Source organism: Phaenicophaeus curvirostris, chromosome 23 (genome assembly GCF_032191515.1).
Source record: "Phaenicophaeus curvirostris isolate KB17595 chromosome 23, BPBGC_Pcur_1.0, whole genome shotgun sequence".
In the NCBI taxonomy this organism is placed as follows: domain Eukaryota; kingdom Metazoa; phylum Chordata; class Aves; order Cuculiformes; family Cuculidae; genus Phaenicophaeus; species Phaenicophaeus curvirostris.
Window position 1 is genome coordinate 5,275,375 of NC_091414.1, and position 17,138 is coordinate 5,292,512.

At 54.2% G+C, this 17,138-nt stretch overlaps 1 protein-coding gene across 4 annotated transcripts in view; it reads left to right on the forward strand.

Annotated features, from left to right (window-relative positions):
* PTPRU (protein tyrosine phosphatase receptor type U) overlaps positions 1-17,138 on the forward strand; it is a 76,176-nt gene that overhangs the window by 25,415 nt on the left and 33,623 nt on the right. For all 4 annotated transcript variants that reach the window (XM_069875203.1, XM_069875204.1, XM_069875206.1 and 1 more), the window contains exons 3-14: positions 2,743-3,014; positions 3,107-3,188; positions 3,845-3,960; positions 4,169-4,343; positions 5,227-5,520; positions 7,346-7,654; positions 11,334-11,443; positions 11,823-12,024; positions 13,195-13,297; positions 13,428-13,701; positions 15,294-15,330; positions 15,780-15,918. In XM_069875203.1, coding sequence (XP_069731304.1) covers positions 2,743-3,014; positions 3,107-3,188; positions 3,845-3,960; positions 4,169-4,343; positions 5,227-5,520; positions 7,346-7,654; positions 11,334-11,443; positions 11,823-12,024; positions 13,195-13,297; positions 13,428-13,701; positions 15,294-15,330; positions 15,780-15,918 — 2,113 coding nt within the window. The remainder of the gene's footprint in view (positions 1-2,742; positions 3,015-3,106; positions 3,189-3,844; positions 3,961-4,168; positions 4,344-5,226; positions 5,521-7,345; positions 7,655-11,333; positions 11,444-11,822; positions 12,025-13,194; positions 13,298-13,427; positions 13,702-15,293; positions 15,331-15,779; positions 15,919-17,138) is intronic.

The window sequence follows — 17,138 nt, forward strand, 5'->3', positions numbered from 1 at the left end:
TGGTATCCCTGTGTTCCCAAATCCCATCCTTTGGTTTGAAGTCTCAACTGAGGATGCCCTGGGGCTCTTTCTGTGGCTCCCATTTTGCGGGAGGACTGGAAATTTTCTCCATCATGATTTTTTGGAGCAGAGTTTTGCTGTGTAATGCCAACATATGGATAGAGCTCAAAAATAACCCAGCTGTGCTGATGAGCTGTGATATTGCATCAAGCCTCCAGCTGCTGGCAGTGTTTCTGCTTGTCTCCCCCTGGCTCTGGGACACAACAGGGCTGGGATGCTCCCTCGTCTGTGTCCTCAGCTCTGGCTTTGCTAGTGGGAATTAAGCTGAGCTTTAAAAACTGGAATTGGAAGGTTTGCATAGCTCTGATTAGGAAATCTGTTGGGTCCTGGTGGAATCTGAGCACCAGTCGTGGGGGGGACACAGAGGGAACCCTTGTAGTAGTGATGGGTTAATGGGGAACAAGTGGAAGAGGTCTGGGGGAGCCTCAAGTCCTTGCTGCATCTCCCTAGGAGCATTCTCCAAGGATGGAGAGACCAGGAGGAGCTGACTGGTGTCTGTGGGGTGGGTGCTGGGAGTGGGGTGGTGTGCTTGTCACCCTCTTGTCAGTAGCTGGCTCTGCTGCTGGGAGCACCCGGGCAGGGCTGTGCTGCTTTTCTATTGGAATGCATTGAAAAAAACAACACTGAAACAAAAAAAAAAAACATCACCCAGGTGAAGCCCAGGGCTGCCAAGGGAGCTTGTAACCCTCTAGCCACCAGGCATGCTTGGGGATGCTTCGGTGAAGGATCCAGCACCCCAGTTTGGGGATAAGCACCTCTGCGTCTCCTGCATTAAAAACTGCACAACCCATACCCTGGGCTTGGAGCTGAGACTACAGATTTACAGGGGAGGAGGATATAATTAGCACAAAAGCGAGCGGTGGGAGCCTGCTTTCTCTGTTGTAGCAACACTGGGAAGAAAATTAAGTTGGGGGGGGGGGAGAATAGCACATGGGGGAAACCCTGCCAGATGAGTGATGCAGGGATGGATTGGTGCCTGTTTGTGTCCGTGATGGCCTTAAGGGACATTTACTGTCTTTGAAAATAACTTGTTGGTGGTTTAATTTTAGTCTGAGTCTCTTTATTTTGGTCCTCTGGCTTTTGTTGTTTGTTTTTAAAGGGAGGGGAGGAAGGAGACTCTGTTAATGGGAGCCTGGCAGAGCGAGCGGGCGGAGGTGGCTTTTGGGAGATGTCCCCGTGCTGTCGCCTGGACCAAATGGAGCCGATCTCGTTAGTGCAGAAGTAATTTTGCTGGGGGAAATAAGAAGGGAAAACAAGAGAAGAAACGTGGGCATAGTGCTTTCCCCTCTGTTGGTGAAATGCAGCTGTGCTTCAATCCAAGAAAATAAATTGTTACCATTTTATTTCCCCCTGAATATCTGCCCCCAGGGGCTGGGAGCACCGTGTGCCTGCGTGGATTGGTGACAATTTTGCTCTTCAGTGATTTCTTTCCCCTGCTTTGGTTCCATCCCTGAAGGATGCACCGGAGAATGCACTGTGGTACCCGGCTCTGTGTCTCCCCAGCTGATGCTCTGACCCCCTGGGTATTTTGGGGTCCCCTGAGGCACAGCTCCCAAGCACTAGGGGGGATGAGTGGGTGCCCCTCACAATCCCCCATTGCCTTCGTTAGGCTTTTCTTGCTGCCTGCTTGCTTGGAGCTGATGGGAGAAGGAAAGCATGTGAATTCGTTTAAATAACTGGCGGTGAAAGCTATTAATAATTAAGCGCCTACTGTCACAAAAACAATGGTAGACTTGAATAAATGGGCCAGCTTTGTTACTTACAGCTTCTGCCATTATTAAAATGGAAAAGATATTAATAATGCCCTCGCCTTTGGTGACAGGGAAGGTTTGATGGAGCAGCTTCCCATCCACCCTGTCTCCTGGGCCTTTGGCTGTGCTGGATGGCTCCGAGAGCTCCCACGAAGAGCTGGGAATCCTGCATCATCCTCCTGCCTCCAGACTGCCTGGGATGGAGTGTGGGGGACAGGGAGGGATCCTGCTTTTAGGATCTCCTCTGGGATTTCGTCCTGCTCGCTCTATAAGTGCGGCTTTGGGCTTGCACTGGGACATTGAGATTCCTGATCTGGTTGCTGGTGATTTTGGGTGATGGGAGGTGGGCTGCAGTGATTACAGGTGGGAAGCTGGGGCTGGGATCCCATAGAGCTGTGGTCCTGCTGCTCATTAAGCCGATGAGCAGTTTTTTCCCTCTGCGAGCACCTGCTGAGCGCAGTTTAAACTCAGCAACAACTGCGTGGTAAATGATATGAAGCTCTGGGAATGGAAATGAAACGGCTGGGGCCCGGCCGGGGAGGGCAATGTTGATGCAGCTGAAGCTGTGAGCATTAAAGGAAAGCAGGTGGAGGCTCTTCTGTGGCATCAAAGCCGTTACCAACCCTGGCGCCTTGGGATGACCAGCTTATCCTGGAGGCAGCGGGTCTGACCCTTCCCTCCTTGTCGGGCATCTGGGTCCTATTTTGGTGTCCTGCTGCCACCCAGAGAGGCATCCAACACTGATTCCATCTCGGGTCCCTGGCTGCTGTGTTGCACGTCCTCATGGGCCAGCATGGAGTGATACCCACTGAGACCCAAGCATCGTTGCAATCCCACATCCTCCACCCGCTCCATCCCTGCCAGCAAAGCTTAGGAGATGCGGAACAGGGGGATTATTCCATGTTCTCCCTCCTTGTCCTTCCTGCCGCAGGCTCCTACCTGATGGTGAACTCCTCGCAGCACGCCCCGGGCCAGAAAGCTCACCTGGTCTTCCAGACGCTGAGTGAGAACGACACCCACTGCCTCCAGTTCAGCTACTTCATGTACAGCCGGGATGGCCACAGCCCCGGCACCCTCAGCGCCTACGTCCGGGTGACGGGGGGCCCCGTGGGCAGTGCTGTCTGGAACACCTCCGGCTCCCACGGCCGCCAGTGGCACCAGGCAGAGTTGGCCGTCAGCTTGTTCTGGCCCAGCGAGTACCAGGTGAGTCCCAGTAGCCCCCTGGCACAGCACGAACCCCACCTCATGCAACCCAGACTCCCCAGCAGTGGTGACCCCTCTCTTTGGTGCCACAGGTGCTCTTCGAAGCCGTTGTCTCCAGCGAGCGCAGGGGCTATCTTGGCTTGGATGACATTTTGGTCTTGAATTATCCGTGCTGTGAGTGTCATGGGATGGGATCCAAGGGTGGATGGTGATGGGGAGTGTGGGTGCTGCTGAGCTGGGCTGCATTCAGAGCTGGGTTGGTTAGAGCAGAGCTGATGGACTGATGGCAGCGTGCAGCCTGGATGTCCCGTCATCACCTGAAGTGGTGGAGCTCTGTCTCCTGGGTGCCTCCAGGGCTCCTTTCCCCATCTCCATCACTGAGGCTTTTATAAACCTCAGAAAAGTGTAGACTGACCATGTAACCTGAGTACCCTAATTGAGAGGAACCAACTAGGCTGGTGGAGACCTGAAATCCCAAGCTGTCCCAACACGTTGGCTTTTGGGGTGCACAGATTTCTTCTAGGCTTAGGGAGGCGGTAGGAGATCAGCTCTCCCTGTATCAACCCCATAGCCTGTATCTGGCAGCAGCACTGCAGGATGCTGGAGGGGAAAGGCTGCATCTCTTCCTGAGACACTGGATGATTTCATGGTGATGGGAACAAATTCCTGACTGCAGGCTGAGCTGTAAGAATGAGCACTTCTGGAGTTTCGCTCCAGCCCCAGCATCCCGGATGGGTTTTTGGGGTGCGGTGGGATTTCTGTGGGAATGCCACCATGGGTCCCCGTGGAGCTCGGCTGCTTCATCATCTCTCATTTGTGTCCGTTGGCAGCGAAAGCGCCTCACTTCTCCCGCCTGGGCGATGTGGAGGTCAACGCGGGGCAGAATGCCACCTTCCAGTGTGTGGCTGCAGGCAAAGCCTCTGAGGCTGAGCGGTTCCTCATGCAGGTGAGCAGTAGCATCATCTCCACTGTCACCCCACGCGTTGCTTCTGCAATATCTTTGCACCTTCCCTTCCAGAGGAGGCACCACTGGGCAGGGGAAGAAGGGCAATACCCCTACTGCCTTTTAAGCACACATCACTTGGGGATGTGTTTGGTGGCTTTGGATGTCACACCGTGCCTCCTGGTGATGTCTCGTCTCTCCCTTGGGGCAGAGGCAGAGCGGCGAGGTGGTCCCAGCTGCCTCCGTGAAGCACATCAGCCACCGGCGCTTCCTGGCCACCTTCCAGCTGGACGAGGTATCCAAGGAGGACCAGGACCTGTACCGCTGCGTCACCCAGTCCAGCCGTGGCTCGGGTGTCTCCAACTTTGCTGAGCTCATTGTGAAAGGTGGGTGATCGCCGGGTTTCTGGGTCATGGACAGGCTATTTGTGCTCCACTGTTTGCAGAGGAAGAGGAAGGTGGGATGCAAGGGGTGGTGGGATCACAATTTCTCACTGCAAATGAGTGGATAGTTCTGCCTTTCCTGGTGGCTTTGGATCATTTATTTTTGATTGGAGTAGGTGGGAATTCATTAATTATGGTGAAACTGTATAGCACTATGCTGGGCAGTGTATCTTAAAAGATAATTAAGGTTTGATCAGATGAAACCCTATTGAAGCTTTTAAAGCCTCACTAAAAGCAATGGAACACAAATGCATGAACTGAAGTTCATGGTGTCCTCCTCTGCTTTGGTGTCAATCCTCATGTATTCTGGGTGGGGAATCTGATTTTGTCCTATGTGCTGTGACCTGGAGGCGATGGGTTTTGTTTGGGAAGAGATGTGAATGTTTCAGTTCTAGGACTGGTGTCAAGGACTGCTTGGTGTCAAGGTACAGCTACCTGAAAGGAGGTTGTGGAGAGGAGGGAGCTGGGCTCTTCTCCCAGGTGACAGGGGACAGGACGAGAGGGAATGGCCTCAAGCTCCACCAGGGGAGGTTCAGGCTGGACATCAGGGAAAATTTTTTCATAGAAAGGGTCATTGGTCCCTGGCAGAGGCTGCCCAGGGAGGGGGTTGAGTCACCTTCCCTGGAGGTGTTTAAAGGACGGGTGGATGAGGTGCTGAGGGACATGGTTTAGCGATTGATGGGAATGGTTGGACTTGATGATCCAGTAGGTCTTTTCCAAACTAGTGATTCTGTGACCGTGCTGGGGTTGGGAGGTAACAGCTGGGAATGCTGTGGAGCTGCTCTAGAAGGGAATGCTCCACCTGCCCTTTCCCACTTTCTTCCAGAGCCCCCCACACCCATCGCGCCTCCCCAACTGCTCCGGGCTGGCTCCACCTACCTCATCATCCAGCTCAACACCAACTCCATCATTGGCGATGGCCCCATAGTGCGCAAGGAGATCGAGTACCGCATGACCTCGGGGCCCTGGTCGGAGGTCCACGCCGTCAACATGCAGACCTATAAGCTCTGGCATCTGGATCCAGACACGGAGTATGAGATCAGCGTCCTGCTCACCCGGCCTGGCGAGGGGGGCACCGGCAAACCTGGGCCGCCTCTCATCAGCCGCACCAAGTGTGCAGGTGGGTCCCATGCTGCATCCTGACCACCCTGGGTGGCCTTGGACAAGGTCCCCTGCCATGTCATTCCCCAGGGAAGCAGTCATGGTGCCAAGACTGACAATATTCCAGCAGCGTTTGGCCGATGCCCTCAACCCCACGGTGTGAATATTGGGGTGTCCTGTGCAGGGACTCGATGGTCCTTGTGGGTCCCTTCCAACTCAGGACATTCTGTAATTCAATGGTCCTGAGCCTCTGGGGCTGAGTGGGTGCTAGGGGGGCATCTGCTGGTGTGGTCCAGGATCCTGAAGCATCGCTCCCCTGATGTATCTGCCTTTAATTCACCTTCCCTGGAGGGGTTTAAGGGACGGGTGGACAGGTGCTGAGGGACATGGTTTAGTGATTGATGGGAATGGTTGGACTCGATGATCCGGTGGGTCTTGTCCAACCTGGTGATTCTATGGTTCTATGGTTCTAATTGATTTCATAGGCAGTTGCATGCAGCATCTCAGGAGGGACCACTAATTAAACCCACATTGTGATTATGGCTGGAGGGTAGCAGGGTGCATGGGCTGGGCTAGATCCTGAACCAGCCCAGTCAGCCTGTGCAGAAGGCCTGAAAATCCAGCCAAAAAATGCTCTGATGGGCGGTGCATTTATGCTGATTGGAGTCAGCCGCAGCCGGGTGCAACCTCAGTGCAGGAAGGCACAGCAACAGGATGCAGAGTTATCAGCTGCCTGAAGCCTTTTTCCATCCCTGGAGCTGGGCAGATGCTGGCAGCAGACATCTGCTCCATCTCTGTGGGGGCTGCAGGCTCAGGGCCAGACTGAGCTCAGGGCATCCCCAAATCTCCAACCCAATGTCTCTGAGGATCAGCCCCTTGGCTGTCCCTAGAGAGGTTCCCAGCTCATTCCCTCCTTGGAGGGAGCTGTAGATTATTCTCCGGTTTCTGCTTTTGAACGATTAGTGCGTCTAAAAAGATTTCTTCTAAAACAATGTTAATCCTCTGCAACACTGGAAGGCTGATGGCTTTGGCTGGGAGTGGGGCAGCTGTCTTCTCGTGCACAGGGATGGTCTGGGGGGAAATTCAGGGGGAGCTGAGCTTTGTCTCTGTTAAAATGTCCCAACCGAGACCATGGTGCAACGATGCTGCTGATCTGGTGTCCCCATTGCTGGGGGGTGATGGGGAGAAACCTTCTCCAGCACCGTGGGGCTGCAGGGGAGTCTGTTTGCTCTGGAGGGGTCTGACTCAACATCCCAAGAGGGAGTGACCAGAGCTTGGGGGATGTCCCTGGCTGTGGTTGTGCTGGGGGCTGTGTGCGTGTGCTGTTGGCAACGGAGCTCAGCTCCTTGTTAAACCCGTCTTTTCCTGTTCCATTGGCAATTAGAGTTAATTAAACTCCTTCTCAGTGTGGCATTTGGACTCTGTCCTTTCAAGAGCCTGATACGGGCTTGATGAAAATGCAAGGGCTCCCCTCATGCAGGCACGCTTATCTGGTTATTTGGGATTGTTCGCGGTGTGGATGCTTGCGGTGTGCTCACTGTGGCTCTGCCACGGCCAGGGGAGCGGGGCTGGTACCCGGCTTCACCTCAGCAGGGGAAGATGAGCCAACAGGAGCTGCTGTCCCTATGATATTGGTGGCTTTGAACCCCAGTGATGTCCCCAGGCCTGTATGCAGGGCATCAGGATCCTATGCTGGGGCTGCTCCCTGTTTTGGGGTCAGGGTTGCCTTATGCAATCACCCACCCCATTCCTACACTGTAAAAGGGCTTTCCCTGATAGTGCACATAAACCCATGAAGTGTTTTGCTTCATTACTCATCTCTGCCCATCTCTCTTTCCCAACAGAGCCCATGCGGGCCCCCAAAGGCCTGGCGTTCTCTGAAATCCAATCCAGGCAGCTGACGTTGCAATGGGAGCCGCTGGGCTACAACCTGACCCGCTGTCACACCTACACCGTCTCGCTCTGCTACCGCTATTTCGTGGGCACCGGCCACAACCAAACCTTCCGGGAGTGTGTGAAGATGGAGCGGAACGCCAACCGTTACACCATCAAAAACCTGCTGCCCTACAAGAACATCCACGTCAAGCTTATCCTCTCCAATCCTGAGGGTCGCAAGGAGGGCAAGGAGGTGGTATTCCAGACGGATGAGGATGGTGAGTCTGTGCAGGGAGGTCCATCATCCCCCAAAATAGGACTCTGTGGTTGATGAGCTGTTGGGATGTCTCCTGTGGCATGGTGAACATTTGTGGCTCTTGGCCTGCGGCATGATGGGAGTATCTCCTGTGGCCATCACGCGAATGAGAAGATGAAAAGGCCATTGCAGCCTCAGGGCTGCGCAAGGGGAGGTGGGGAAAGGGGCAATGGCAGCAGCTGGGGAAGGAAAACGCTGGGAGCAGCTTTGGAGGGTGAGACTGGATAGGGATGTTGCTGCAGAAACACTGCTGTCATCTTTGAGCAGGGCATTTTAGCCATGCCCCTGTTCAATAGAAGGTGTGAGAGTTGGCTGATGCCTGACTTATCCCAGTATAAGTCATCCTTGCTCATCCCTTAGCATGGATCCAAAGCCTTCAGCAGCAACAATTAAAACAATCAATGTTTTGCACTTAGGTAACATCTTTCGTCTGCTCAGTCACTGATTAATTTGATGTTTTGTTCCTGGGAGAGTGCTGTTTACCAGGGCTTGGCACAGCTTTGCTCGGCTTCCCCAGTGCTCTTCCCTGCTGAAGTTTGCTCTTTGAGTGGGTTTAGGTTGTGTAGATGAGTGTGTGTTGATAAGGGGAGCCTGGCTATAGTTGTTCACTAGCAATGCTGAACAACCGAGCTGTTTCTTTACACCTCCTCCTGGCTGTACCCCAGCGCTCGGTCCCCACTGCCAGCTCCTGAGCAGGACTAACATCCTGGAGACTTCAGCATTGCTCCAAGGCTCCTGGGTTTGGTGGTATCTCTTGCTCCTGCGCAGCCCTTCCTTGAGGACGTTCTGGAGCTAGGGCCACTGGAGAGGTCTCCCAGGTCTGGTTTTACCCTGCACCATGTTCCTCGGCAGTGTGCTTGGGTCATTTTGGGCTCCGGGGATCCAGCGAACGTTGCAGGAGGTACAGGGCTGAGCCAGTTCCATGGCTCCAGTGCCACCTATCAGTGGTGGGCAACATCCAGGGCTGGCAGCTCCTGCTGATGACTCCTTCTGCTTGTTGTGTCCTCTTCACTGTTCCATCAGCATCACCACCACGTGCCGTGACAGCTCAATTGCCTTCAAGGATGGCTGGGCAGCCTTCAAACCTGCTTCTCTGATATCTGCTCCTGTGGTCCTCATCCTGGGCCGTGGAGGGCAGCAGTGACTCGGGCTTCCAAGGAGCCACTGCACCCTGGGGAGGGTGCTGGGTGCTGACTGTGGCCAGAGCATCCCTGGCTCTCGCAGAGTCACTGGTGCTTACTGTTAAGCAAGAATATAATTAATCTCCAAAGCACTTTTCAGCATCAAGAATCAGCAGTTAAAGTGGAAGAACTGGTAATTGCAAAGGATCCAGCTGGCTCCTGACCCCTGGATGGCCCTTGAGGAGAAGCTTGCCATGAAATCCCCCAGCGTTGGACTCTTCCTTGAATTGGGACCCACCGAAACGTTCAGATTTTGTGTGTGCATTGCTCATCGCTCCCGTTTCCCAGGCTGGAAAGCAAAGCCTGCAGAGCTGGAGCAGAGCCAGGAGGGCTGCTGGGTCCTATTTTCATCTCTAAAGCCTAAATCCAGCACCTTCCTCTGTGCATCAGCATTTTCTGTATCCCCAGCCCCGAGCCTGCCTGACCGGGGGCACCCAGCTTCACACTCCCGATGGTTTATTTTCTGGCTGTAATTGCTTCAGCTGTTCTCACTGCACTGTGACAGCTCCAGCTGTTTTTCCTATTGAATATTAATACAGGAGCTCCAGATGTTTTTTGCTATGCTGTAATCACTCCAGCTGCTTTCCCTATGCCTTCATTAACTGGAGCTTGTGGCTTCCCCCTTGGATTGAACCTGGGGCCATGGATACATTCCATCTCAGGTGGCATCGATTGGTGGATACCTGCCTAAGGATGTACTGCAGATACGATGCCCCAGCTTGGACCAGTGTCCCTGCCTTAGAGGGTGATGAGGATTTAAGATCTCACAGCCGAGTGATGAGCAGTAGCCCGTGCAATTAAATGAAGATGGCAAAGGCTTATTAATAATAAGCCCCTCAATGGTGATGTGTTTTGGCACAAGGCCAGTGTTGGTTGCAGCATCTGCTGGGGCTTCTCTTGGCAGGGTCCCAGTGCAAGGATGCCCCCTCCCAAGTGACAAACCCTGGTTTGGGTCTGGAAGATCCATTTCTAGGACATTAATAACTAGGCTGAAGGAAAGATGTTGTTCACAGCATCCCACTTGGACCCTGTGCAAAGTCCTCCTGGCTCCTTTTTCAATGCCCCATACAGATCCAAGGGAACTCGGGATGGTTGGTAATCCATGGTTGGTGACCATGGATTCTTCTGGAGAAGAGAAGGCTCTGGGGAGACCTTAGAGCAGCCTCACAGTACTGAAAGGGGCTCCAGGAAAGCTGGGGAGGGGCTCTTGATCTGGGAGGGCAGGGACAAGACCAGGGGGAACGGTTTTGAGCTGCAAGAGGGGAGATTGAGATTTTAGGAAGAAATGTTTTGCTGTGAGGGTGGGGAGTCCCTGGAACAGGCTGCCCAGAGCAGTGGGGGCTGCCCCATCCCTGGAGGGGTTCAAGGCCAGGTTGGATGGGGCTTGGAGCCCCTGATCCGTGGGAGGTGTCCCTGCCCATGGCAGGGGTGGAACTGGATGGGCTTTGGGTCCCTTCCAATCCAAACCATTCTGTGATTCTGTAATGATTCTATGATATATAAATGTGTAGGCTATAGATGTAAATATCTATAGAGGTACATGCAGTCCTGCCCTAAAGGTTTTTGTAATTCACCACCAATTTAATCAGCGCCTTGTGTACATGTGTAGGACACAGCATCTCTGATTAAATTAACTTGTAAATCAAGTGGAAATTGTGTATTTGCATGGTGGGAAGCAGGCGGAAGGCGATCCCTCTCTCTTGGCCCCATAATTGGATCTGAACAAAAGCTGCAAGAAAGGAAAAGAGAGGGGAAGAGCTGACGCCCCTCTGCAACAAGAGGGTGTGGGTTTGCGTGTTCAACCCCATGGTGGAGGATTCTTCTGGTGAATCATGTCTTTGTTGAGCTGTTGCCTCTCCTGTCCTCCTCGTTGACTCCATCGAGCCATGGTAAAGAAGCAAATATTGATCCCAGCGCTGTCGATCGCTGTTATTGTTTGCAGTTATTAACGTTGCTGGTGTTAATTAGAGGTGAAGGCTGGGGCATGTCAAGCCTGTCTGCAGACGAGTATGTTCTTGCAGACAACATCTCCCAAGGATACTGGTGGCTCCGGGGGGGATGTTGGGTTGAACAGGAAAAGGGGATTTGTTTTTTTGTTTCCATGCACTGGTGGAATCAGATGAGCTCTGTTGGTGACAGCGCCCAGGGATTTGCTGCTGTGCCATCAGAAATCGGGGGCAATGCCAGAAACGGTACCTGTGGGGTGTGTGCTGAGGTGGGGGGACGTCGCTCCCACCATGGCAAAGTGTGACCAGTGGGCCCAGGAGTGTCACTGCCCTGGGGAGCAGAGCCACCAGCCTCATCTGGTGCCACGCTGGAGCTGGATGACGTGGCAGAGGGGATGTGGTGGCTTGGTAGCAGGAGAAAGCTGCTGCAGCCTCCTGGTGAGGCTTCCTGGAGGATTTCTCTTTCCAGCCTGTTTTCTTGCTGCATCTCAGCATGTCCCCTTTCCATCTCCAGTACCCGGTGGCATCGCCTCGGAGTCCCTCACCTTCACCCCTTTGGAGGACATGATTTTTCTGAAGTGGGAGGAACCAGTGGAGCCCAACGGCCTCATCACACAGTACGAGGTGCGTCCTGGCTTGCTGTGGCACCCACAGGGACGTGAGAGGGTCCCTTGGAGGAGATCTGGGGCAACTACTCCTTTCGATTGTGGGCATTAAGGGTTGCCCCCCGAGTCATTCATTTGGAGCATGGGTCCAGCCTGCTCTCAATCTCCTGCATGCAGAGTCTGTCCCTACTTGCGAGTCTTATTTTCAGATTCACCACTTGTATCCAGCAAGAGCTTTTCTGCTTTTGATTTATCCTAAAATCTGTCTGCCTTCCAGGCTGTCCCTGTGACCATCCCTTCCTCTGAATTCATCCCTTTAAGCCCTCCCCTGCTTGGATCCGGGGTCTCTCCCCTCTCCCGTGGCTGCTGGTGATGATGCTCTGCCCTTGTCCCTGCAGATCAGCTACCAGAGCATCGAGTCCTCGGACCCAGCAGTCAACGTGCCCGGCCCTCGGCGCACCGTCTCCAAACTGCGCAATGAAACCTACCATGTCTTCTCCAACCTCCACCCCGGCACCACCTACCTCTTTTCGGTCCGGGCCCGCACCGGCAAGGGTTTTGGCCAGACGGCACTCACTGAGATCACCACCAACATCTCTGGTGTGTTCCCCTGGCCTCCCCACCTGGTTCTTCTGCTTCTGCACGGTGATGTGATGGCCATGCCAGAGCCTCTGGAGCGCTGCTGTGGATTTTGGTGGCTGGTGGCTTCTGTTGAAGGATGCTCTGAGTGCTGGCATCCTTGCTGAGTCCTCCAGGCAGCCCCCCCAAACCCATCAGCTGAGCTGCCTTAGGTCTCTGGAAGGGGAGAGCCCGGTGCACTGGTGCAGTCTGAGCTGTCAGCATACAATTGAAGAATTAATTGGGCTTCGTTAATTAGCCTCACAGTACTTGGGGCTGTTTGCTCATGTCTGTGGCGTTGCTATTAATCACAGCCAATAGGATGAGATGAGCCCTAGTGGGGGCACTGAAATGGCAAAGCAGCATGAGCTGCTGGTGAGGGCTTGGAGACCTCTGGGCTGTACTGGGTGTGAGGGAGGCCCCCGGCTTGCTCTAGGGGGAGAAGAAGAAGAGGCTGAGGGGAGACCTCATTGCTCTCTCCAACTACCTGAAAGGAGGTCGTGGAGAGGAGGGAGCTGGGCTCTTCTCCCAAGTGACAGGGGACAGGATGAGAGGGAATGGCCTCAAGCTTCACCAGGGGAGGTTCAGGCTGGACATCAGGGAAAAATTTTTCATGGAAAGGGTCATTGGGCAGTGGCAGAGGCTGCCCAGGGAGGGGGTTGAGTCACCTTCCCTGGAGGGGTTTAAGGGACGGATGGATGAGGTGCTGAGGGACATGGTTTAGTGTTTGATGGGAATGGTTGGACTTGATGATGCGATGGGTCTTTTCCAACCTGGTGATTCTATGATTCTATAACTCTGTAACTGGGCTGACCTAGGTGTGTTTCTGCCGTGGACGGGGTGCTCACACTGTCCTGTGGAGCCCTGCTGTCCCCAGGCTGCATCTCAAGGCTGGGTCCTGCCAAGGTCAGAATATGCATCTGACTTCTCCCCTCCACCAGACCGGTGTTGATAACCACTCTTTGTGCACATTCACGAGTCCTCTGCCAGCTGCAATGTTTTCTCAAGACCCAGGAGGGTTTTCTTTATTAGTAATAATCCTCATTATGCCATTTGGTGATGCCTTGCTCGTGCCTCAGTTTCCCCCTGCATGGGAGAGCAGCCTGAAGCGCATCCCTGGGGACCCAGAACTCACCTCTGCTCCCTTTGCAGCTCCCACCTTTGACTACGGGGACATGCCATCGCCGCTGAGCGAGTCGGAGAGCACCATCACGGTGCTGCTGCGGCCGGCGCAGGGTAGAGGGGCTCCCATCAGGTAGGTTGAGGCTGTGTGAGGGTGAGACCCCCGCAAATGGGTTGTCATGGCATGGATGGTGGAGCTGAGCGTGGAGGGAAGGGCAGGACCATCCTCTTAATAAAGCTAACCTACGTCTGATCCTCACCAGCATCTACCAGGTGATCGTAGAAGAAGACCGGCCCAAGAAGATCAAGCGGGAGCTGGGTGGGCAGGAGTGCTTCCCGGTGCCGCTGACCTTCGATGACGCCGTGTCCCGTGGCTCCGTGCACTATTTCGGGGCTGAGCTGCCCGCCAGCAGCCTCACCGAAGCCAAACCCTTCACTGTGGGGGACAACCAGACCTACAGTGGGTACTGGAACCCACCCCTAGAACCCAAGAAGGCGTATCTCATCTACTTCCAAGCCATGAGCAACCTCAAAGGGGTGAGTAGCTGCTTGACCCCGCTCCATCCGGTGGGGTGGCTGGGGTCCTGGGTGGACCAAGCAGGAGCCCAGCTGGGGTCCTCGGGGTGGGTTGGAAAAAAAAAGGACTTGTTTTAAATGCCCTGGGCTTAACCCCAGACCCTTTTTGGGAGGAGCTGATGCTTGGGGCCATTCTTACAGCATATCGGGAATGTGGTTGGTGTCTCCCTTCTTCCTGACACCCCTGGGCAGCGCCTGTCCTTCTATCCAGGGCTGGTGGAGCTCAGCCACTGCCACCCACTGCAGTACCAGCCGGGACACCAACCAGCTGCTGCAGCTGAGAACACGTTCCTGGGGCTAATCCTGGGGTGCAAAAGGACTGTTTGGGCAGCAAGAGCTAGTTGTGTGTGTTACTGGGACCTGCTGCTGACACAGTGAATGCTGCAGAGATCTCCTGGGAAGCTGCTGAGTTGCCTTCTCCCTGCCTGTTCTCTCAGCAAAGTCATTACAACTCCTCTCCAGCAGCAGCCCCTGCATCCCCCTGGGCTGATTTCCTCCAGCTCTCCACCAGGACCCTCTGAGAACTCTTCTTGGCTTCACCTGCTCCAGCAGCTCCCATCCTGCCTGGGGGAAGATGAACTGTGAAAGCAGAGCAGCAAGATTGTATCAGCATCCTCATCCTGTGTGGCTCCATCTCACAGAAAGGGTTTTTGAATCCTTTTCTCTGCTCTGGGATCGTTCACACCTCGCTGGGTTGTAATTAGAGCCGAGATGGACAGGGAAGATCTCAGCTCTGGCTTGTTCAGGCGCTGCTGGATAATAACTGGTGGCTGATGCTGTTTTATAGCCTTCCTGCTGGGGGGCAATGGATTTGTCCTGGCTGCAGTCAGATGATGCAAAAAAAGCTGTATCCCAGCTTGGTGGTTTTGTGGTTTTCATGCCAGATGGAGCGAGAAGCAGGAGAAATAAGAGCTGGAGCCCTCAGGGAGAGTGGTTTGGAGCTAAGCACTCTGCATGGACAGGTCTTGGGCTGAGGGTGGAAGGAGCAGCTTTGTTAGCACTGAGATCCTGAGGGGCTTTTCATTTCACAACGGAAGTTGGATGCATGGAAAGATGGAATATTTAACTGAACCCATCCCTAAATAAGCAAATGCTAAAATTATTGGAGAACTCAGCTGGAAGCCCTCATGGCAACCTTCACAGCACACGCAGAGAGCCAGGAATAGGGATTGTGAGCTTTGATTGATGGAGAAAAACCCACCACGAATTTGTGAATGATGACATGGGAGTGTTTTGGCTGGAGCTGGTGATGCACTGGGGACCTGCGGCTCAGCTGTGTCAGGTCCCACCTTCGATGATGAGCTTTGCTGTCTCCTGTGTGCTAGGAGTGGTGGCCTCAGCTTCATCACATCATTCATTCTTGGTGTGTGTGTCCCTGGAGCTCCTGTGGCTCAGCAGCAGGTGCTGCACCACAAGTCACCTGCAAACTCCCTCGATTTGGGAGTCAAAGTACCAACAGACCAGCCTTGCGTCCACCCAGATTCTCTTGGAGCCGGGAGCAGAGCTGCTGGGATGTTCATCTGACACTGATTCCCTTCTTTTTTTCTCCATAGGAAACCCGACTGAACTGTGTCCGGATCGCCCGCAAAGGTGAGACTTCCCTTTCCCATCCAACGTGATCCCACCTGCGGCTGCTCCGGTGGTCGGGGCTGTGCCAGTGGGGGTTGTTGCCAGCTCTGCCAGTAGCTGGGGTGCACGTGGTGATTTATAACAGTCCCATCCTGTGCTCCTGTTTCCCACTTTCTTTGGTATCTGGGTTTTTCCTCCTAACGCTGTTATCACAGTGGGACGCTGGAGTTGGTGGTGCTGGATACTGACTCTGTGGACAGACAAACTTGAATTGACCTTGACAAAAGGTGACATGAAGGGACTGTCTCACCCCATGGAACTGAGAGGGATTTGCCCATGGTCACAGTGTGGTGGAATAAAACAACTTCAAGGGGAAATGTTCATCCCATGGGACACATCCCAGTGTTTTCCCACCAAACCTGCCTGGAGCTGAGTGCTGACCCCTCCCGCCTGTCCTTGTCCCCTGGCAGCTGCCTGCAAAGAGAGCAAGCGTCCCTTGGAGGTGTCACAGCACTCGGAGGAGATGGGCCTGATCCTGGGGATCTGCGCTGGAGGCCTCATTGTCCTGATTATCCTCCTGGGAGCCATCATTGTCGTCATTCGGAAGGGGTAAGGAGACTCGAGTGTCGCGGCTGGTGCCTCCACCCATCCCCTCCTCCTAGTTCAGTCCTTCTCCACCGCTCCAGCACTTACTGGGAGTTACTGGTGGTGATACTGCCGTGCTGGGCAGACTCCAGACCCTCCCTCAAGCTGTGTTTACATGTGCTCCCACATCCCACTGGGCACGATGCCCTCCATGCTCAGCGATACCAGGCGTATCAGGCCAGGGGCACTGGGTACCAAGGAACAAAGTCTTGGCATCATCCCTTTCCCTTCTGGGCTCTGGAGCTTGGTTCCACCATCCCGCTCTACATAGTTTTCAGTCTTCAGCCTATTTTTCTGCTGCTTTTTGGCTTTGTGCTGCTCTGTCGATTATGCATTGATGGAAATGCCTCTGGGCAGGATCAGGCTTGGGGGTGCCCTGGTTCGGTGCTGAGCCTTACTGGCCCCCTCCTGCTGTCTCTCTCCTCTAACAGCAACCCTGGGGTGTGCAGCCCTGCACCCCTTCAGCCCCAAATTCCCCAAATCAGCTTAATCTGCACTGAGATATTGTCTCGGGGCTTCTCCGCTGCCTTGGCTGGCTCAGGGCTGAATCCATCCACGTGCATGTTGCTGTCTGGGGTCTGGCCGTGCTGCTGCCTGGCTGGTGGGATGGATTAGGGATGGGACCAGGCACAGTTCCCTCACATCGACCTGGTGTTCGTGGAGATGAGGAGGAAGGGAAAATATTTTTGCTATTGCTCCTCTGCTGAGCTCTTCCGAGATTGCAGGCGAGCACCCAGCACTGAGGGGAGCAGAGCCCCAGGGTGCTCAGTTCTAGGGTGATGGCTGGAATAAAGACTTTATTTACAGTGTTTAACTGGGAAGCAGTGCAGTGTGTCCTGTTGGATACCTGAGCTGACTTGTCCTGGGCTCCGGTTCTCAAGAGGGTTAGGAGGAGCAGCATTCCCCCTTCCTCCAAGGGTCAGGCAGGGGGCTGTTTGTGGCTGCCTGCTCTGGGAGCTCCAGGATGAGGACAGTCAGTCCATACTTCATCCGCCTGGGCTTGTTTGGTGGGGAACCACTGAGCTTCCAGTGAAACTTGAACAATCCTTTGCTAAGAGCCTCCAGTTGGCTCCAAATGTGATGTTAAAATTTGAGTGCGTGCTGGAGGTTTTCCCTGGGCTGAAGGTCCCTGGGGGCCCCAAACAGCTGTCCCACCCCTCTGGGGCTCCCCAGTTTGCTAACTG